Source organism: Meles meles, chromosome 4 (genome assembly GCF_922984935.1).
Source record: "Meles meles chromosome 4, mMelMel3.1 paternal haplotype, whole genome shotgun sequence".
NCBI classification, from domain to species: domain Eukaryota; kingdom Metazoa; phylum Chordata; class Mammalia; order Carnivora; family Mustelidae; genus Meles; species Meles meles.
This window is the reverse complement of record NC_060069.1, coordinates 153,249,810-153,267,690: the sequence shown is the minus strand read 5'-3', so window position 1 is coordinate 153,267,690 and position 17,881 is coordinate 153,249,810. Positions and strand designations below refer to the sequence as shown.

General features: G+C 43.3%; 1 protein-coding gene across 2 annotated transcripts in view; it reads left to right on the top strand.

Annotated features, from left to right (window-relative positions):
- TMEM50B (transmembrane protein 50B) overlaps positions 1-15,606 on the top strand; it is a 37,383-nt gene extending 21,777 nt beyond the window's left edge. For both annotated transcript variants that reach the window (XM_046003560.1, XM_046003561.1), the window contains 6 exons: positions 1,540-1,685; positions 4,112-4,224; positions 6,028-6,095; positions 6,686-6,778; positions 10,526-10,583; positions 14,253-15,606. In XM_046003560.1, coding sequence (XP_045859516.1) covers positions 1,587-1,685; positions 4,112-4,224; positions 6,028-6,095; positions 6,686-6,778; positions 10,526-10,583; positions 14,253-14,298 — 477 coding nt within the window. In that variant the 5' untranslated portion in view covers positions 1,540-1,586 and the 3' untranslated portion in view covers positions 14,299-15,606. The remainder of the gene's footprint in view (positions 1-1,539; positions 1,686-4,111; positions 4,225-6,027; positions 6,096-6,685; positions 6,779-10,525; positions 10,584-14,252) is intronic.
- Positions 15,607-17,881: the final 2,275 nt, after the last annotated feature.

Sequence of the window (17,881 nt, the reverse complement as noted above, 5' to 3'; positions counted from 1 at the left end):
CTCAAGCTCTAAAGTATCTTGGAGTGAGCGCAGGGGAACTCTGCTTAGTTCCTTTAGCCTTCTGCCTTTTTTTTTTTTTTTCCCTCTCTGCTGAGTTTCTTGCAGTTTCCTCCATGGGTGTCCTGTTTGGGGGCATTAGGTATCTAAAGGGAGTTTATATTAAAGTATTTGGGGATCCTTCCTGTAACTCAACCCTTTCCAAGATTTCCTCTCTCAGTTCCTAATTGCTCCAATAATCCTGAACTCCACCCTCTTATACCTCAAACCAAAAAGACTGTGGCTTTTTTTTTTTTTTTAAAGATTTTATTTAGATCACAAGTAGACAGAGAGGCAGGCAGGGAGAGAGGAGGAAGCAGGCTCCCCGCTGAGCAGAGAGCCCGATGTGGGGCTCGATCCCAGGACCCTGAGACCATGACCTGAGCTGAAGGCAGAGGCTTTAACCCACTGAGCTACCCAAGCGCCCCAAGACTGTGGCATTTTTGGTCAAGTTTTAGCCACGATGTACCACAGAGACTCACCTGGGCTTGGTGTGGGAGACTAGGGGTTCTTCAGAGGAAAAAGCTGTATAAAAGTGGGTCTTACTCATTGTGTTTTCTTTCAGGGGTAAATCCCCTCCAGTTTCTGCCTGCTTCTCAGCACTCTTCAATGCTTTCAAATATTTTTCCCCCCTTCCTTTTTGGAAATTAAGGTGTTCCTGGATCACCTCATGTGAATGTAATTTTTCTGAAAATTCCCCCAGCATGTTGCACCCTTATAGTTTTTTATGCACATGATTTTTCTCCTAGTTATTGATTGCCACATTCCTGATAACTCCAAAACCTAGTACTTTAAAACAGCCATTTAATTATGCTTATGGTTTACTGTGGGTCAGGAATTGGTAAAGGGCACAGCCAGGATGGTGTCTGTGCTCCATATATCTGCGGCTTCACTGGGTAAAGCCAGAAGTCTTGGTAGCACATGGGGCGCAGTAGCTGAAACAGCCGTCTCCTAGAAGTGGCTACTCATGCTTCTGGCAGGGAAGCCAGCTGTTGGCCGGGAACTGTGGGCCAGAACGCCCGTACATGGTCTCCTCACAGCATTGTGACCTCGGATTTTTACATGGCAACTCAGAACTCTGGTACCCGCGTTCCAGAGAACCAGCTACAAGCTGCGTTGCCTTTTTCCATCTAATCCTAGAAGTTGTATGGCAAAAGTTACGAAGCATCCCTTCTGCTGTGCTGTTGCTCAGCCAGTTTTTACCCTTGGCCTGAATTCAAGGGGAGGGACAGAGATCGATTTCTCAGTCAAGTGGAAGGGTCAAAGAATTTGCGGACACATTTTAAAACCAGCAGGCTCATTTGGTAAATAGCAAAGCTCCCTCTTGTGTCCCAACACAGGCCTACCTACATGTTGGTAGATAGTCATGGAAGTACTGAATTTCTCTTCTTAACTCTAGGTTTGGACTGAAAGCAGATTTCTGTTTAAAATAAGAAAGGAAAAGGTATTTCACTTTTTAAAAACATTTCCTCAGAGGAATTTTTTTTTTTTTGATCTTTTTAGTTGTAGAATACAGAGTTTAATGAAAAATCCATGCCTACGGGGTGAAAATGGCAGGCTTCCTTGACAATTTCCGCTGGCCAGAATGCGAATGTATTGACTGGAGTGAGAGGAGAAATGCCGTGGCTTCTGTGGTGGCGGGCATATTGGTAAGTGGAAAAGCCAGCGCGTTGGCATTGCTGCCTCATGCTTTGGCCTGAAAATTAATGTCGATTCCTTTGGAGCATGAATACCCTTTCGGAACTGTTTATTTCACTGTTACTTTGTATGAATAATTAGAGTTCCAGATATGACTGAACAAAACATGGTAGGCCTTGCATTCTTTTGACTTTGTACTTTTTTTTTTTAGGGTTTTTATTTATTTGACACAGAGGGAGTACAAGTCGGCAGAGTGATAGGTAGAGGGAGAGGGCAAGCGGATTCCCCACTGAGCAGGGAGCCTGAGCAGGACTCAATTCTAGGACCCTGGGATAGAAACCTAAGCTGAAGGCAGTCGCTTAAGGGACTGAGCCACCCAGGAGCCCCTGACTTTGTAAATTTGTTAAGCTTAGTATCTTTTCTTCAGCTCAAGTGATAATAGAATTATCATAAGCAGTAGCATTTTTAAGTTAATGATAGAGTTTTTTTTTGTTTTAAAGATTTTATTTATTTGGAGAGAATGAGTGATAGAGATCACGAGATGGGGGAGGGTCAGAGGGAGAAGCAGACTCCCTGCCAAGCAGGGAGCCCGATGCAGGACTCGATCCCAGGACTCCAGAATCATGACCTGAGCCGAAGGTGGTCGCCCAACCAGCTGAGCCACCCAGGCGCCCCAATGATACAATATGTTTGTTCTGTAAGCTCCTCAGAGGCTCAGAATTTGAGAACCAGAATTTGAAATCTCAGAATCTGAGTGAGATTCAGGACGTGTAGACAGCAGCATGGACCTGAGGCTGCCTTAGAACTGAAGCCCCAAGGTTGCTCTAGGGAAGGATCGCCAGCGCCCCCTGGGCCCAGCAGCAGCTCTGATGGGGGAGTGAGACGAAGAAGTCTGGAGGAAACTCTTGCTTCATTTTCTTCCTTTTTTTTTCCTTTTTCGACTTTTTATTATAAAACATGTCGATCATATACAGTCAACAAAAAGAGAATGGTGTAGGGAGCCAGTCTTGCTTTAGCGGTCCATCACCCACTCCCTGCCCTCACTGCATTTCTGAAGCAAATTGCAGGATCGATCACAGTTAAAAAATGTGTCTCTTTCAGTATATAGTTCTATACCTGAAGTCCAGTAGGGGAAAAAAAATAACCCAGAGCAGGAATTAAAGATAATTGTGATGCTTCCTTTTTTTTTGGCTTTTTGTGGTTATCTCACCTGCACTTAATTTTTCCATGAAATTGTTTAGCAGCTTCTCTCAATCTTTGCAGTTTAGTTTACATAGAAACGTGACAGTTGGCGTCCTGGGTGGCTCAGTCGGTTAAGCGTCTGCCTGCAGCTCAGATCATGATCCCAGGGTCTGGAGATTGAGCCCCGCTTCTCCCTGCTTCTCCCTCTCCCAATCCCCTGGCTTGTGTTCCCTCTCTCACTGTGTCTATCTGTCAAATATATAATACAATCAAATATATAATAAAAAATGCCATTTTACAAACATGTTCAGTTACACTGTATTCAATCAAGCTGCATAATTGATTAAAACTATGGCAGGCTTAAGTAGTTTTGGAGACCTAACAGCTGACCCTTGGTGAGCACGCAGCTCATTTGTGGACGCAGAAGAGCTTAGGCCTATCAAAAAGGAGTATTCTCTAGAGAGAATGAAACACGTTAGGTAATCGGGAGCTGGTTAGCTGGAGGTTAGTTAAGAGAGCTTCAGGGGCGCCTGGGCGGCTCATTCGATTAAGAATCTGACTTTTGATTTTGGTTCAGGTCATGATCTCAGGGTCCTAAGATCAGGACCTGTGCCGGGGTCCGTGCTCAGCCAGAGTCTGCTTCAGAGTCTCTCCCTCTGCCTCTCACCCTGCTCTTGTGCAGGTGCCCTCTCTCTCTTAAATAAATACAATCTTTTTAAAAAGAGAGAACTTCAGTGCCTGTGATTATGGTGGGCCAAAGAAGCAGATAATTCATTTTATTTATCTATTTATTAAGATTTTATTTATTTATTTGACAGAGAGAGATCACAAGTAGGCAGAGAGGCAGGCAGAGAGAGAGAGGGAAGCAGGCTCCCTGCCGAGCAGAGAGCCCGATACGGGGCTCCATCCCAGGACCCTGGGATCATGACCCGAGCTGAAGGCAGAGGCTTTAACCCACTGAGCCACCCAGAGGCCCCAGATAATTCGTTTTAGAAAACAAATTTCTTACCTTGCATTGAGAGCAGAACTGCAGAATCTCGCCCAGATCTGACTAGGTAAGTTCACGTCAAATGCTATCAAGAGTAGGCAAACCGAAGATTCTTATTTTTTATATTTCCACATCCAGAACTTCAAACTAGAAATACCTTATGTTTCATTTACATGGTCTGCAGAAACACAGGAATACTGCAGAGCAGGTAACGTCATGCTGAGCCAAGTGTTCGTGTTATTTTAGTGACTTGGGCTCTTGCACAAGTTTTTTACAGGTTGGTGGATAATGATCGATGCGGCCGTGGTGTACCCTAAGCCAGAGCAGCTGAACCATGCCTTTCACACATGTGGCGTGTTCTCCACATTGGCTTTCTTCATGTAAGTATGAAGGTGATTTTTTTTTTTAAAGATTTTATTTATTTATTTGACAGAGAGAGAGATCACAAGCAGGCAGAGAGGCAGGCAGAGAGAGAGGAGGAAGCAGGCTCCCTGCGGAGCAGAGAGCCCAATGTGGGGCTCGATCCTAGGACCCTGGGATCATGACCTGAGCCGAAGGCAGAGGCTTTAACCCACTGAGCCACCCAGGCACCCCATGAAGGTGATTCTTAATTCAAGATCAAGATTTATTTCCAAAAGACATGTTTGCCGTATAGTTTAATACTATCTGGAATAACTATTTAACTTATCAGTGGATTCTTTAACATGATAAATATATATGTTTTTCCCCATTTTGTGAAAAAATTTTTATCAAGAATGAGTATTGAATTTAGTTACATATCTTTTTAGCATCTGTAAAGATGATCACATGATTTTTCTTCTTACACTCTTGTTAAACTGGTCAGTCACTATATTTTATTTGTCCCAAGATTTTTTTTTGTATTTGAATATTTCTGAATATGAGGGTGCTGATTTTTTTTTTCCTAAGATTTATTTATTTGGCAAAGAGAGCACAAGCAGAGGGAGCAGCAGAGGGAGGAGGAGAAGCAGGCTCCCCACTGAGCAGAGAGCCCGACACCCAGGCGCCCCACAATTGATATTTTTTTCTTTCTAGGTAAAAATAAAATTCATACGTCTTAAAAAAATCACTGGCATCTTAGATTTAATGAAATATGTTACATTCCTAGATTTCTTTTTAGTGGTGAATCATTCCTTGAGTATTGTAACACATGGAACTTTTAGCATGGAGTATAATTTTTTTTTTTTAACGTGTTTGACTGTTTGCCAGTAGCTGGGGGAAGGGCAGGATTGGCCTCTAATGAGATTCGTCTGTGACTTTTCTTTTTTATTAAGTCATTTTTGGGTTTATCTGTTAAATCTCATTTCATAAAAGAATTTGGAAACTTTCTGTGGATATCTTTTAGTAATATTAAAGACTATGTTAAAACATTAAGAATGTGTAATTTCCTTATACTGTTGAGAGTTATAAAAGTTAAATTGTGCAAGTGCCTGGGTGGCTCAGTCTGTTAAGTGTCTGACTCTTTAGTTTTGGCTCAGGTCATGATCTCAGGGTCGTGAAATTGAGCCCCCTTTTGGAGCCCATTGTGGAGCCTGCTTAAGATCCGCCTCCACAACGTCCCTTACCATCCTGCTCATGCCCTCTCTCTCTCAAAAAATAAAGAAAATATTTCAAAAAAAGGTTGTAGAGGATGGAGCTACTTACATCCATTAAGGATGCTGAGAAGAGGCTACATTTCTACTATGAATGCATCTGGCTCTAACAAAAATGGCAAGAGAGGCTGAGTAAAGTGGGCCTGTTTATTATACAGAGATCAAATGTGTGACTTTGAGAAATGGATCAGCGAAAATCACTTGACTTTTAACACAGAGAGGAACTTAACTCTTGATTGTAACGAGAACCTTGGAATATGATGACTCACACTGAGTCACTCGCGTATGAATGTAAAGTAGGCAAAGAAATCAGAAAATCGGCCCCTCTTTTGTAACCTTTGGAGACAAGTAAATAGTAATTTCTTCAAATTAAGGATATTTTCTGGGTATAGTTTAAGTACAGAGTCCTGTAACGTTTCTGTTCACTAGGATAGCTGTTAAATTAAAAGATATGTTCAGTTTTTCAGATACTGACTCTAATTAGGGAAAAATGTTTCTCTTTAAATAGTATGTAAATATCTGCGACTGGTTTAGCAGCATGCGAGCTCATGAGATGATTTTGTGTTGTTCCAGGATAAATGCTGTGTCCAACGCTCAGGTGCGGGGAGACAGCTATGAAAGCGGCTGCTTGGGAAGAACAGGTAAAGGCACTTTGAGTTTTAATGTGCACTGGCAGAGGGAGATTTGTCAGCAGGAGAAGAAAGTCTCTTTATAGGACTAGTTAGGATTAGACAGAATTTTTTTTATTAACTTGAAAAAATGTTGGCTGTTACTTAAATCCTTAACGAAGTTAAAGTTACCGCCAGAAGTACTATTTTAGTCAGGTTTTGCTGCTCATAGTCTATAAATAAAATGTTACTATTTAAAATCAGTGGCTCTTGGATTCCAGGTTACTCCCCCTGCAAAGCTTTAGGATTTAATTAATCAATTACTCAACTTAGTCATGGAATTACTCAGAAGCTCCCCTAGTTCAGTTTGCTAGGGTATTAATTTCTTTAGCCAGCAGAAAGGTGATTCTCCTTTTTTCTCCCCTCAAGTGGGGCTTAACCCCTTTTAGTCGTTTGTTCGTTTTCTAAATATTCATTCAGTTCATTGTTATAGCAGGTGTATGCAAATACGGGACTGCCTTTGGTTTGCACGCCAGGTATTAGGGTCGCAGTGTTTCCCATGTTCTGCGTTCTTGAGTCCGCTGCAGCAATGAACGGAGTGATAAAGCCTTTTCTTCGTACAGGTGCTCGAGTTTGGCTCTTCATCGGTTTCATGTTGATGTTTGGGTCACTTATTGCTTCCATGTGGATTCTTTTTGGTGCATATGTCACCCAAAGTAAGTATTTTTTCCTCCTTTATTTCACAGAGACTCAGATATGTCTGTTACCTTTAGCTTACTCCGTCAACTCCACTGGGAGTAAAATTTAGTGTAACTGTTCACTTAGCTTGAAGATACATAAGTTGGGGTCCTTGAGAGCCTGGTTACGGAATTTAAGCCACCAATAAGACCAGGTAACTGTCGGCCATCTAGAGTATCTGATTTCCTTCCTTACCCTGGGGAGCTAGGCTTTATACCAGAAGGTCCGTTTACCGAGGGTTGTAAGCGATAAAGTGGGAAACCTGTCCAGATCTTCGTCCCTTATACGTAATTCTAAAATCCACAAAGTGCTGAAAGTCAGGCGTTTCACAATCAGCTTGGCAGCAACATCTGATCCGAGTTGATAAGGGGCTCCTCGTGGTCTTTATACTGCTGAGTAAGTGTTCACACGTTTTCTTGCTGGAATGTGGTTGTATTAGACTGTGGATGCTGGTCCAAACAGAGCTGGGGGCCCCTCTAATATTTATGGCCCTGTGTTAACCATTCTTAAACGTGAAAATTTTTGAATTCCAAAACATACTTTCAAGGATTTCCGCCCAGGGGTGTGTACCCTGATATCCTTCCGCTGATGCCTCCTTTCTCCAGCTTAGTCTGGAATTTTTCAGGCATAGACACAGGGCAGGTTTTTAGAAGAAAGACAGTATGTGTGTGTAGCCTTTGTGCAGAAACTTCGTGCTCACGCCACTCAGTGGCGTGAGTTCACAGGGCGCTGTTCCGAGTGGCTGCTCCAGGCACAGTAGCTTTCCTGCAGGGCGGGGTCGAAAGGCAGGACCCAGGCCCAGAAGAACCCGTTTCCCTCCCTTCACTCCAAAGGCAGGAGTCTATTTCAGATAACACGTAACACCACTTACTCATCTTCTATCCCCTCTCCCCGCAGACTCTCTTTGTCACTCTGCTTAACGGTCACCTCTCCTTGTCCTTAGCCACAGCTGACCTTTTAATACTCCTGGTAGGACCCTTTCAGTTCCTAGTTCGATCTTTGGAAACTTTTGTCTTTCACTTGGTGCAAAGTAAGTCAGTATAAGTGGTTGACTCCTGTTTAAATAACCCTGCTCATCAAGTATGTCTAAAATGTATTATTTTAGGGGTGCCTGGCTCAGTCGGGAGGTTGTGCAGCTCTCGATCTCAGAGTTGTGAGTGTGAGGCCCCACAATGGGTGCAAAGATTACTTAAAAATAAAGTGTTACTTTAGTTAATTAAAAATACTAATGGAGTACACAGTTCTAGTATGACGCTCATATGAAGGAAGTGCTTTTTTTTTTTTTTTTAAAGATTTTATTTATTTATTTGACAGAGCACAAGCAGGAGGAGTGGTAGGCAGAGGGAGGGGGAGAAGCAAGCTCCCTGATGAGCAGAGAGCCTGATGTGGGGCTCGATCTGAGAACCCTAGGATCATGACCTGAGCCAAAGGCAGACGCTTATCCAACTGAGCCACCCAGCTGCATCACACAATCCAATTTTAGAACATTTTATCACCCCAAAAAGAAACCCCTTACCATTAGCAGTCACTTCCCATTACCTTTCTCCACCAGCCTTTGGCAACCACTAATTTACTTTCAGTCTTTGTAGATTTGCTTATTTCATATAAATGGAATCATATAGGGAAGTGTGTTTTAAGCTCCTTTATCCCTGACTCTAAGTGCTATTACTGATTTCCTTGGAAAGTTTACTTAAACTTTCGGTTTACTTAAAGCAACAGGTTACTTAAAGCAACAGGTGAAATTTTCTCGTTTCTGTTAGGAAATGGGTATAAATGATCATTTCTGGAAGTCGTGTAGGGAAGTATTAAGTTTATAAAGGTTGTATTTTTTTTTAAGATTTTATTTATTTATTTGACAGAGAGAGAACACAAGTAGGTAGAGAAGCAGGCAGAGAGAGAGGGAGAAGCAGGCTCCCCGCTGAGTGGAGAGCCCAAAGTGGGGCTTGGTCCCAGGACTCTGGGATCACGACCTGAGCCGAAGGCAGAGGCTTAACCCACTGAGCCATCTAGGCGCCCCTGTATTTTAATTTTTAAAGAGCTAGTACACACTGAGAAATTTCTCAATTATGGATTTCATCTTTATATTTCTACAGCAATCCTTAGTATTTAGACTTTCCTGTTTATAAATATTTCAGATCTTTTGCTGTACAGATCTTCTTGACCTACTACTAATCGTAATAGCAGCTAACATTTACATAGCACTTTATGGGCCAAGTACTGTTCTAAGCACGTACACGGTCATACATTCCTCATACTCTGTGGGGTCAGTGCTGTTATAATGCCCATTTTACGGATGAGGAAACTAAGGGCATAGTAAGGTTAAACAATTTGCCCATGGTCATACATTTAGTCACTTGGTGGAGATGGGATTCACATCCAGGGATCTGGGTTTAAACTTGGAGCTCTTGACCATGCTGTTGTACTGTTTGCTATGATATAGAAAGCTAAAAATTGGAGGGTTTTTTTTTCCCCATCAAGTCTAATTTTTTTTTTAAGATTTTTAAAATTTATTCATTTGACAGACAGATCACAAGTAGGCAGAGAGGCAGGCAGAGGGCGGGCAGAGGGGGGAAGCAGGCTCCCTGCAGAGCAGAGAGCCCGATGTGGGGCTCAATCCCAGGGCCCTGGGATCATGACCCGAGCCGAAGGCAGAGGCTTTAACCCACTGAGCCACCGAGGCACCCCAAGTCTAGTATTTTTAGTGGACAGTTAAAAATCCACAAAAATTTAAGTAGTTTCCAATTTTTTTTCTTTTCCTTTGAAGATAGTAGCTGTTTCTCCCAGGGGAGATTCAGTGAAAGAACATGATGATGAATTAAAATGATCCTTTGTGTATCTGTTAGAATTGCACAATAAGATTCCTGAATGCATGAAAGAAAAGTTTACAGACTATTAAATCATCAAGAATTTAATGTGTACCTTTCTAACATTTTATATTTCTATATAGTAGGTTCCCCTGCCTTATCCACAAGGGTTACATACCAAGAACGCCCCATGAGTGCCTGAAACTGTGGGTAGTACTGAACCCTGTCTATACTATGATTTCCTCATGCATAAGGACCTATGATAAAGTTTCAGTTATAAATTACGCACAATAAGAGATTAACCACAGTGACTAATAACACAATGGAACAATTATAATAGCATACTGTAATAGGTTATGTGACTGTGGTCTCCCTCTCAAAATACCTTGTTACCATACCCACCCTTCTTGTTCTGGTGATGATGTGAGATGATAACATGTCCGTGTGATGAGGGGAAGGGAGGTGAGTGCCCTAGGCATGTGGCATACCTTAGGCTCCTTTTGACCTTCCGAGGATACATCAGAAGGAGGATCGTCTGCTTCTGCAGGCGGTTGACCACGGATAAGCGAAGCCTCGGGAGTGGAAACCACGGATAAAGGGGAGGGTGCTGTATTGACTGTGGAAAGGAAAGGGAGAAGCGGCTGCTGTTTCCTCAGAGTTCTGGCTCAGCTACAAGCATAACACTTACTTTAGACAAAAAAAACTATGAATTTCACTGTCTTTTATCCAGAGTGAGAACAGTCCTTTGTGTTGGGAGAACGAGACTGACATTTTCTTACTTCAATTTCATGACAGATTTCTTAGCGTTCGTGAATAATAGCCGTAGTTTTAACCTGCAGAGCGTGTCATTATGAGGGGCACAAATACTTTGCCACTGCCGTTTGCCGTGTGTAATCCTCTAATGCCTTTGACTTTGTGCAGATACCGATGTTTATCCAGGACTAGCTGTGTTTTTTCAAAATGCACTTATATTTTTTAGGTAAGTTGCCTAATCTTTCTTTCTTTCTTCCCTCCTTCCTTCCTTCCTCCCTTCCGTTCGCGGGGGGAGCAAAATGGTGGTTTTGTTAAAGCGTGGGGACAGGACCCGTGAGCAGAAAGAGTTCCTGCCAGTTGCCCAATTTCTTCACCACACCTGAAACTTTACAGAAGTGTCACTTCCGTGGAAGAGCAGCATATAGAATGTATAAATCCTTTGAATTAATTACAGTATGACTTCTTTGAAGAGGTGAAAATTCTACTATTATATAAGGGCAGACAAAAAACCATTTAATTGGGGCCCTCTATGAGCTAAGAGCTCAGCTGGATGCTTTAGGTTTGTTTCCTTTTCAATTCTCTTCTAAGTGTCTTCAGTACTTAAACTACTTACGAACTCGGTGGTGTTCCTGTTTTATAGATGAGGAAATAAGGGTCAGAGCCTACTTAAAGGCAAGTAACTGCAGAGCTGGGACTTAAACTCAGACTACTTCCATAGTCTGTTAAAAAACCATATCAGGCACCTTTAATAAGAAAAAAACCAGAAAAATGAGGATTAATACATATTATGCATGTCATGTATAAAACTTGGTTGGGAAATTGGATTTTTTATTATGTTTTTAAAGATTTATTTATTTATTTATTTGACAGAGAGAGATCACAAGTAGGCAGAGAGGCAGGCAGAGAGAGAGAGGAGGAAGCAGGCTCCCTGCTGAGCCGAGAGCCCGACGTGGGACTCCATCCTAGGACCCTGAGATCATGACCTGAGCCGAAGGCAGAGGCTTAACCCACTGAGCCACCCAAGCACGCTGATTCTGTTTTCAAGAAAACTAAAAGTAAATATAAAACTAAAACAATGTTAGAAGTATTTCTTAGGGGCAGTCTTCTGAAAAAGAAGGAAAAAAAAACCCCTAAAATGAAGCCTGTGGGGTGCCTGGGTAGCTCAGTTGGTTAAGCATTCGGCTCTTGATCTCAGCTCTGGTCACCATCTCAGGGTCGTGAGTTTGTGCCCTATATTGGAGCCTCCCAATAACAAAAATATGAAGCTCATATCCTATGCTTTTCAGAATGAATGTCTTTTAATGTAAAGAGAAGTAGTTTAGCCATCTACTTGTAAATGTATACCCCCCTCAACCTCAGAAAATCATTAAGATCTAAGCCTTGAAGAACTTGGTTTCCGTCACTGTTTTTAAGCAATCTGATTATGGTGCTCGCTCCTGTGCTATGATGTAGTTTTCTCCATGTTCATTGAGTTTCTTGGATCTTTGTGTTTAGTTTTCATCAAATTTGGAATCTTGTCGCCATTATTTCTTCAAAGCTCTTTTCTGTTCATCCCACTGTCCTTGGAGTCTAAGCACATCTATACTGGGCTGCTTGAGTCATCCCATACCGTATCCAAGTGCTTCGTTCTTTTTTTGTTTTTGTTTTCTCTCTCTGTTTCCTTTGGGATACTTGCTTTGTTATATTTAAGGTCGCTCGTCTCTTCTGCAGTGTCCATTCTCCCGTCCAGCGTACCTGTCATCTCAGACATGCGCGTTTATCTCCCTTTGCGGGATTTTCCCTATTTCTCCTTAGCATGGTCGTGCCCTCCTCCGCCTTCTTGAACATATGACGTATGTTTATAGCCATTTCAGTGCCCCTCGAATTGTGTCCATTCTGAATCTCTTCCTGTTGTTTCTATTTTCTCTTCATTTTGTTTTTTTTTTTCCTCCCATTTGCTTCTCTGCATGCAGTGGCGGGGGGCTGAATTTTTTGGCATTCCTTTAAACATTTTTGAGCTTTGTTCTGGGTGCACTTAGGTCGCTTGGAAACAGTCTAATCTTTCTGAATCTTGCCTGGAATGCTTGGAGGACGGAGGCCAAGCAGCCCTAGTCTAGGACCAATGCACCCCCTTAATAAGGGGGTGCCCTTCCCACGCTGTGGGCCCTGAGGCATCGTCCCACTATGCTAGGGAGACTGTGAAGTCTTCCCTGCCCTGTGACAGCTCTGGGAGTTGTTCCTTCCCTTTCCTTGGGTAGTTTCTCAGCATTCATCTGCTGATCAGTACTCAGCAGAAGACTCATGGGGAGCTCCTGGGCGTCTCCTGCGCTCCCTCTCTAGCTGTCCGTTCTCTTCTCCACAAAGTCCACCCCTTCAACCTCCCTGAACTCTCAGCTCCATTCCTTCCGTTTAGGGGGACCGCTCGGCTCTGCCCTCTTCCTGCGCCATGGCCTGGATGCTCGTGGCTTTGAAGCTGTTTGAAGTGTCTGCTGTCTTGTGATCATGTTTCTTGGCATGTGACCAGCAGCCTTCTGGGGATATAATGAAGTTTTCCTGAAGACATCTTAGGCACTGTTTTTGTTTTGTTTTGTTTTTAAGATTTTATTTATTTATTTATTTGACGGGGAGGGATGGAGAGACAGAGAGTACGAGTACGGGGAGTGGCAGGCAGAGGGAGAGGGAGAAGCCGACTCCCCACTGAGCCGGGAGTCCAGTGCGGGGCTGGATCCCAGGACTCTGGGATCATAACCTGAGACGAAGGCAGACGCTCAACACCCCAGGCACCCCAGGCACAGTTTAGAGATTAAATTGAAACTGAGATTCCTGAGACCGTGTAACTGACAGCTGGGCGAACAGAAATCTCCCGCCTAGGAAGGCCTGCGCTCCTGTGGACTGTGCTGCGTTAGCCGCGTGCTCTGCTCCGAGCCTGGCGGGTTCGCCGGCCCGCTGTGGGCTTCCTCTCTGTACCAGAGTGTGGCTCCCGCATCTCTGGCCGCTGTGCCTCTGCTGCTTTGCAGCTGGCCCTCCCACCCGCTGGCTACTCACTTTTGAAGTTTCTCAAGGCTCCAGTCCCTTCCTCCTCCTTCCTTCCTTCCAAGTGAGCTCCGTTACGCTCAGGCCTTGGATTACCGCATATGTGCCGATGAGTCACAGAGGTCTGTCCACGTCTGAACCGTGTGTCCGCTTGCCTACTTCTCTTGGGTGGCTGACACTTCAAATCCAGCATCCATCACGCCCACAGCCCAATTTCTGGTCCCAGCGTGCACCACCTCTCTGCTCCCCGCCCCCCCCGCCCCCTACTTTGCTGAGATCATCCCCGCTCTTATGTCTCAGCTTAGCCGCCACTGTCTCGGGAGGACCTTCCTGACCTCTCTCGCTCGGCAGAGCATTCTGTTGCACTCTCTTGGCACCAGGTGCATCGCCTTGACCGCATTTTTTTGCGTTGGAATTTGATTTTCTCCCTCAGGCTCTCAGCTGTGTTCGTGAGCACCCCTGGCCTTGTTTTGACTCCTACATTCCTAGCACCTAGCTAGCAGCCTGCGGCCCGGCCAGGCCTCCGGGTACAGTGATTATATGGAAAATGTCTGTTTTCGGATTCTTCAGTCATTGTAGAAACCCAGAGTTAAAAGGGGCCCTGGTGCTGTCACTAGGAGAAATCCCCCTTTTTCTTACAGGTTTCCTATCCAACAACTCTCCAGGCTTTAAGAAAGCGTATGTAATCAAACTTAGCTGTCAAGGTCAACAAACTGCTGTAGGAAACCAACACATTCAGACGAGCACCACTCCGGGTCTTTGTGTTTAGAAGTTGACACAAAGGGATCAGGGAGCCACCTGTCAAAGCATAGTCAGAAAATGAATTCTTTGTTGCTCATTCCCAGGCCTTGTTTCCTCATGATTTCTTTTCACATCTTTCTAGCACTCTGATCTACAAATTTGGAAGAACTGAAGAGCTGTGGACCTGAGAACACTTCTTAGATCGCTTTTCCTTCTGTTTTGTTATATTTGTAGATAAATTTTTCTCTCTCAACATAATTTACACATTGCCAAATGGGATAGCTTATACATTAAATGTTTTGTTTCTTCACACTTTTATGCTCTGAGTTTGGAGATAGTTTTATGAGGTTTCTGTCCTTTTTAAAAATCATTGCATAGATTATTAATATGTACATAATACAAAACCATATAGATGGGATGATGAGTGTCAGTTTTTTATTCCTGAAGACTTAAAGCTTAATCTAGTCCCTGAGCCAGGGTTGTATCTTCATGTCATTTTAGAGTTAACTGTTTTGTTTTAGTATCTTTAATTTCTGAAGATGTACAAAAAACAAACACACACACACAAACACAAAACCACAGCTCCATGTATCTGAAATAAGCACTGAGCCATGAACAAGGGTATTTCAGCAAGTTGTAATTTATTTTGGCTTAAAAATGAGATTTTTTTTAAAGGAAAAATGTTTGTTATGTATTAAAGAAGTGGACTTTTATATGAAGATTTTTTTCAGTTTGAAAGCCTCTTTTAAAAACGATTTCTCTAACATGACTTTATTCGGAAGGAGAGAATTCACGATCAGATACACTCGGTTTTATATGGCCAGTGTGAAAAGGCGATAGGGCAGCTCAGCCACGGGCTTCTCGTGAAAGCCACGCCGCGATCTGTCCGATGGGGTTCTCTCGGCAGGCTGTCGTTAGCTGACCTTACAAAATTCAGCATCAAGCAAGTTTGAGACAACTGCAGTTTAGAAGCAAGAACCATATAACAAAAACTGGAATCATTTGTTTCAAGAGAAAGCTCCTCTACCCAAAGGGAATTCTTAGGACCTAGTGAAAAACAAGGCATTTCCTCCACTTCATTCCCAACTGCAGGTGTCCCTTTGTGCTAGCTCTCAGACTTCGGGTGACCTCTGCCTGCAAAATACCCCTTCAACCCGGAAGTCCGTAATTCCAGTCCATCCCCTCCAGGGTTTTTATAGCACCTGTTGTTGTAAGACAGACTACTAGCAGTGCTTTTAACATGCAGCTCCTAACGCAAGCCTTGTCTTGCTCTGTCCTCTCTGCTCTCTGAGAGGATCTCCCGCGCACAGAGTATGAAGCAACGGTGGAACGCTGTGCCTTTGCCTAGACACCTTGTTGTCTAACCACGTTTTCCTTTGTTGTTGTCTTTCCCTCCAGATGTCAGTAAACTTTGTCTTGCCTCCAACAACTTGTAAGACTGATTACTGGTGGCTGTTTCCTTGTAACGTGTTGCAATAAATATTACTTATCACACATTCCAATATTGTGAAATCAGTTGGAGAAAATGAGCCATAAAAAAACTGGCTTATTCGTTTTCAGTTGTTCAAGTGGACCCGGTCATAGAAGTGTTTTTTCTTGGTGGCATAAAGAGAAATACATTCTACTCGGACTTGTAAAATGCTGGTATGAAGGCTAGTGAAGGGTGTGCCAGAAGACCGACTGAAATAGTAACTGTTTTCTCTATTTTTTTAAAAAAAGATTTTATTTATTTATTTGACAAGGGGGGAGAGATCACAAGTACACAGAGAGGCGGGCAGAGAGAGAGGAGGAGGCAGGCTCCCTGCCGAGCAGAGAACCCAACGTGGGACCTTATCCCAGGACCCTGAGATCATGACCTGAGTCGAAGGCAGAGGCTTTAACCCACTTTGCCTAGACACCTTCTTGTCTAATGACAAGGCACCCCTATTTTCTCTATTTTTTTTAAACCATATATATATATATTTTTTTTTTAAAGATTTCATTTATTTATTCGACAGATAGAGATCACAAGTAGGGAGAGAGGCAGGCAGAGAGAGAGAGGAGGAAGCAGGCTCCCTGCCAAGCAGAGAGCCCGATGTGGGGCTCGATCCCAGGACCCTGGGATCATGACCTGAGCGAAAGGTAGAGGCTTTAACCCACTGAGCCACCCAGGTGCCCCTATTTTCTCTATGTTTGATTCTGCCATGAATTTATTCTTTAACTGTGAGCAAATCACTTAATTTTCCTCTGTTTACTCACTTAAAAGGAGGGGGGGGGATAATGTTTGTATCCACCCTTACAGATACTGTGAATAAGAAAAGATGGAACCCTTCATAACATTTAAAAATACATGGGGCTGGGGCTGGGGGGTGCCTGGGTGGCTCAGGCAAGCATCCGACTCTTGGTTTCGGCTCAGGCCATGATCTCAAGGTCATGATATCGAGCCCTACATTGGGCTCCACGCTCTGTAGGGATGGCTTTAGAGTCTCCCTCTCCTTCCCTCTCTGCTCCTCCCTGCTTGTACGTTCTCTCTCTCTCTCTTTTTTTTTTTTTTTTAGATTTTTATTTATTTATTTGACAGAGAGAGATCACAAGTAGGGAGAGAGGCAGGCAGAGAGAGAGAGGAGGAAGCAGGCTCCCTGCCAAGCAGAGAGCCCGATGCGGGACTCGATCCCAGGACCCTGAGATCATGACCTGAGCCGAAGGCAGCAGCTTAACCCACTGAGACACCCAGGCGCCCCCTCTCTCTCTTTAAAATAAACAAAATCTTAAAAAAAAAATATGTGGGATTCCATTCATAGAAAGCTCTCCCTGTTGCACAGGTTCAGTAGCTGTAGAATCGGAGTGTCTTTTGGTTTTTGTATGTGGACCAGTATTACCAGAACATTCTATGTCATTTTACACTGTTTCTGAGGTCCTTGTATTCCTTGTGGTGTCGCCACTGTGAGAAAACAGAGGCTAAGTTTTTCCGTTATGTAAATTTTGATGTGTATCAGCATAACGCAGTAGGGAAGTTAGAGAGAAAGAGGGATGTCATCACGCCATGTAACGTTTGCTGCTTGAGCAAACCCACCCAGGGCTTTGACATTGAACTCAGGTTCTCAGCTTTCCACAACGGAAGGCTTTTCAGTCATAACGTCAACTTCACTGTTCCATTTTAGATTTAATGACTTCATATCATATGAAATAACCTCTGCCAGTCTTACAAATTAATCCCAATTTTTCCTACACGCTCTTGCCCTCATGCTCTCCGTTGGATTCTGTTTCAGGTTCATAAGGGTTTGGGCTACTTTTAAATAATCTCAAGGAACAGCCTATTAAATCCTGAGGGAGAAACATCTGATGCTAATTTTATTCTCTAAATAGTCACATTTTGTGGTTAACTGTGTGTGCACTTAGATTAGAACAGTCTCATGACTGTATCTGTTCAGACAGGAAAATTCAAAGTAGAAACTACTTGATGTAGAAATTATGGTTTGAGTTACTCTGTTAATTGCTTTTATTTCTTTGATGGAAGACAAAGGAATAGCCTGGAGTAACTGACAGGTTCAGAGCTTTTCTGAAGAGTTATTGAGGGCAATCAGGGTAGGTTTATTTAATCCTGGAGTAGGTCTTCACCTTGACGGAACTGTGGCAGTTTTTGCTTTCCTAACCCATTCCCATTCTTTTTTTAATTTAAGATTTTATTTATTTGACAGAGATCACAAGTAGGCAGAGAGAGAAGAAGAAGCAGGCTTCCCGCTGAGCAGAGAGCCCGATGTGGGACTCGATCCCAGGACCCTGAGATCATGA